The 2003-nt window shown below is 54.5% G+C and overlaps 1 protein-coding gene across 1 annotated transcript in view; it reads right to left on the bottom strand.

Annotated features, from left to right (window-relative positions):
- Positions 1-474: 474 nt before the first annotated feature.
- The window catches only part of PTSG_11604 (uncharacterized protein), a gene marked incomplete at both ends in the record, with an annotated part of 13961 nt that continues 12432 nt past the window's right edge, over positions 475-2003 (bottom strand). Inside the window, 5 exons of the mRNA XM_004999022.1 lie at positions 475-658; positions 983-1060; positions 1267-1350; positions 1686-1769; positions 1917-2000. Coding sequence (XP_004999079.1) covers positions 475-658; positions 983-1060; positions 1267-1350; positions 1686-1769; positions 1917-2000 — 514 coding nt within the window. The remainder of the gene's footprint in view (positions 659-982; positions 1061-1266; positions 1351-1685; positions 1770-1916; positions 2001-2003) is intronic.

Below are 2003 nucleotides of genomic sequence, written 5' to 3'. Positions count from 1 at the left end.
ATTGCTGTTTTGTTTACCACGTGGTGAATTTGTGATACACGGAGCAATGCAGTGGCGTGCACAGCCATCCTGGCTCAACGAAGCACAGAAAATCACCAAAGGGCAGACCAGCACCACCTTCGGAGCCAGCAAGAGGGGAACGAAATGCAATCACAAGCGTGTGTTGTGAAGAAGAACATCAGGTAACAGTGAACAAATCAACCAAAGAGCATAAACGAGGTTCTGGCAAACGGAATGGAGGGAACAGGAACACACTTAAGGCGGCTGTGCTGTCGAGCATATGACACTTATTCACTTCTCGTTTCAGCTTGCAAGAATGGCCCAGCGAGTTACGACTACTGCTGCTGGCCACACAATCGAGGGTGGGCGAAACACAGCGTGAGCACCAATGTTGCACAGCTGCAAATACAACACACAGCCACAAATACGTGCGTGTGCATACCTGATTATCCTGAGCCTTGGCGGATGAAGGAGCTAAGGCGTACCAGCATCATCATCACACTGCTCGCGGGCGGTGCGTGGATGTTCCCGCGATTGCTGTGTGCTGTGAAGAAAAGTGGTTTGCCGTTGTTCTGGCCCACCGTATGTGCTGGAGAGTAGTTCTTTCTTTTCTTTCCGTGCCTCGTTGAAGGCAACTTCACCTTCATCGTCATTGTACCTGAAATGCGGCACAAACACCACAGGTCGGGAAGCGCGGGATACAAGCAGGCGAGCGAGATGTGAGAGGGGTGAGAGGATGAGTGAGTAAGGAAGGAAGGAAAGGGAACGAGTGAGATACACACACCCCAGCCCCAAACCAGGCACAAATCCCAGCCACAAACCACACACACACACACACACACACACACAGACGCACAGACGCACGCACACACACACACACACACACACACACACACACACACACACACACACACACACGTATGTGCGCAGATAAGGGTGGTCGAAAAATCAAGTTATGGGAATGGGGTCGGCGTTGACGGACCATGGTGTGCTAATCTCTCGGTCGACGGGGAGGGCGGCACCAAAGGCACGGGCCGTGGCGGTCGAGTTTCCTTCAATCCTGTACAGCGATTGCAGTCAACGTGTTTGGGGAGGGGTGGAAGGAAAGAATGGTGTGCGTGGGTCAGGCGGGGTGTTAGGTGTGCAGGGGCAGCCAAGCAAGAAGCATGCCCGCCTGTGAGATGGTTGTGCACAGAGGGTGGTGACAGGTCACACTGTTCACAGAAAGCAGCTGGTTGTGCATGGGTTGCGATGCCAGTGACAAACCAGAGCTGTTTCAGTGTGCGGTTCTGATCGAGAGCGGCCCCCAGCGCTGCACCACCGACTGGGGTCATGGATGTCATCCACAAGCTGTGAGCAAATCGATGGGCACGTGGTATGGGCACGAGGGTTAAGAAAGGAACAGGGAGGTCGGACAGACAAGCCAACCGACTCAAACGTGATGGACGAAAGTTGTTTGTTGTTGATTCACCTCATGTGAACGCAGAACCGCGCACAGGTAGGCCCAGGCATAACGACACGGGACAGGGGGCGATGCAGTTGTACAAGATGTTAAACTCAAGTCGGGGTGACGCATGGGGTGCGTTGCCAACAAAAGCACGCACATACCACACAAAGCACAAGATCGATCGAACCGCAATGGCACACGGACACGCAACCGAGAGCACGGTTTCGCTCTCACTCACTCGAGCGTAGTGAGGGTTGAGTTGAGCTGCAACATGTTCGCAAAAGCCACCGCGCCTTCATCCCCAATGGCGTTGTCAATCAGACTGTCAGCGCGTGCAAACAGATGGAGAAGGGAGGACAGCACACGATGGTCAGCTGCGGGTGGCGAACAAAAAAGCATTGGTCTGCACAAGCGCGCGTGCACGTTACAACAGAGGGCGTTCATGCAACCCATTCTGGGTTCGGCTCACTTGAGTTCGCTGAGGGTTGTGTTATGCTTCAGCACCTCCGCCAGCCCCTTGGCACCGTCCGGGCCCACGGAAGTGCGAAGCAGGCTG

Source organism: Salpingoeca rosetta, assembly GCF_000188695.1.
Source record: "Salpingoeca rosetta unplaced genomic scaffold supercont1.1, whole genome shotgun sequence".
NCBI lineage: Eukaryota > Choanoflagellata > Craspedida > Salpingoecidae > Salpingoeca > Salpingoeca rosetta.
Note: the sequence above shows the minus strand (reverse complement) of the source record. Positions and strands in the feature narration are given on the sequence as shown.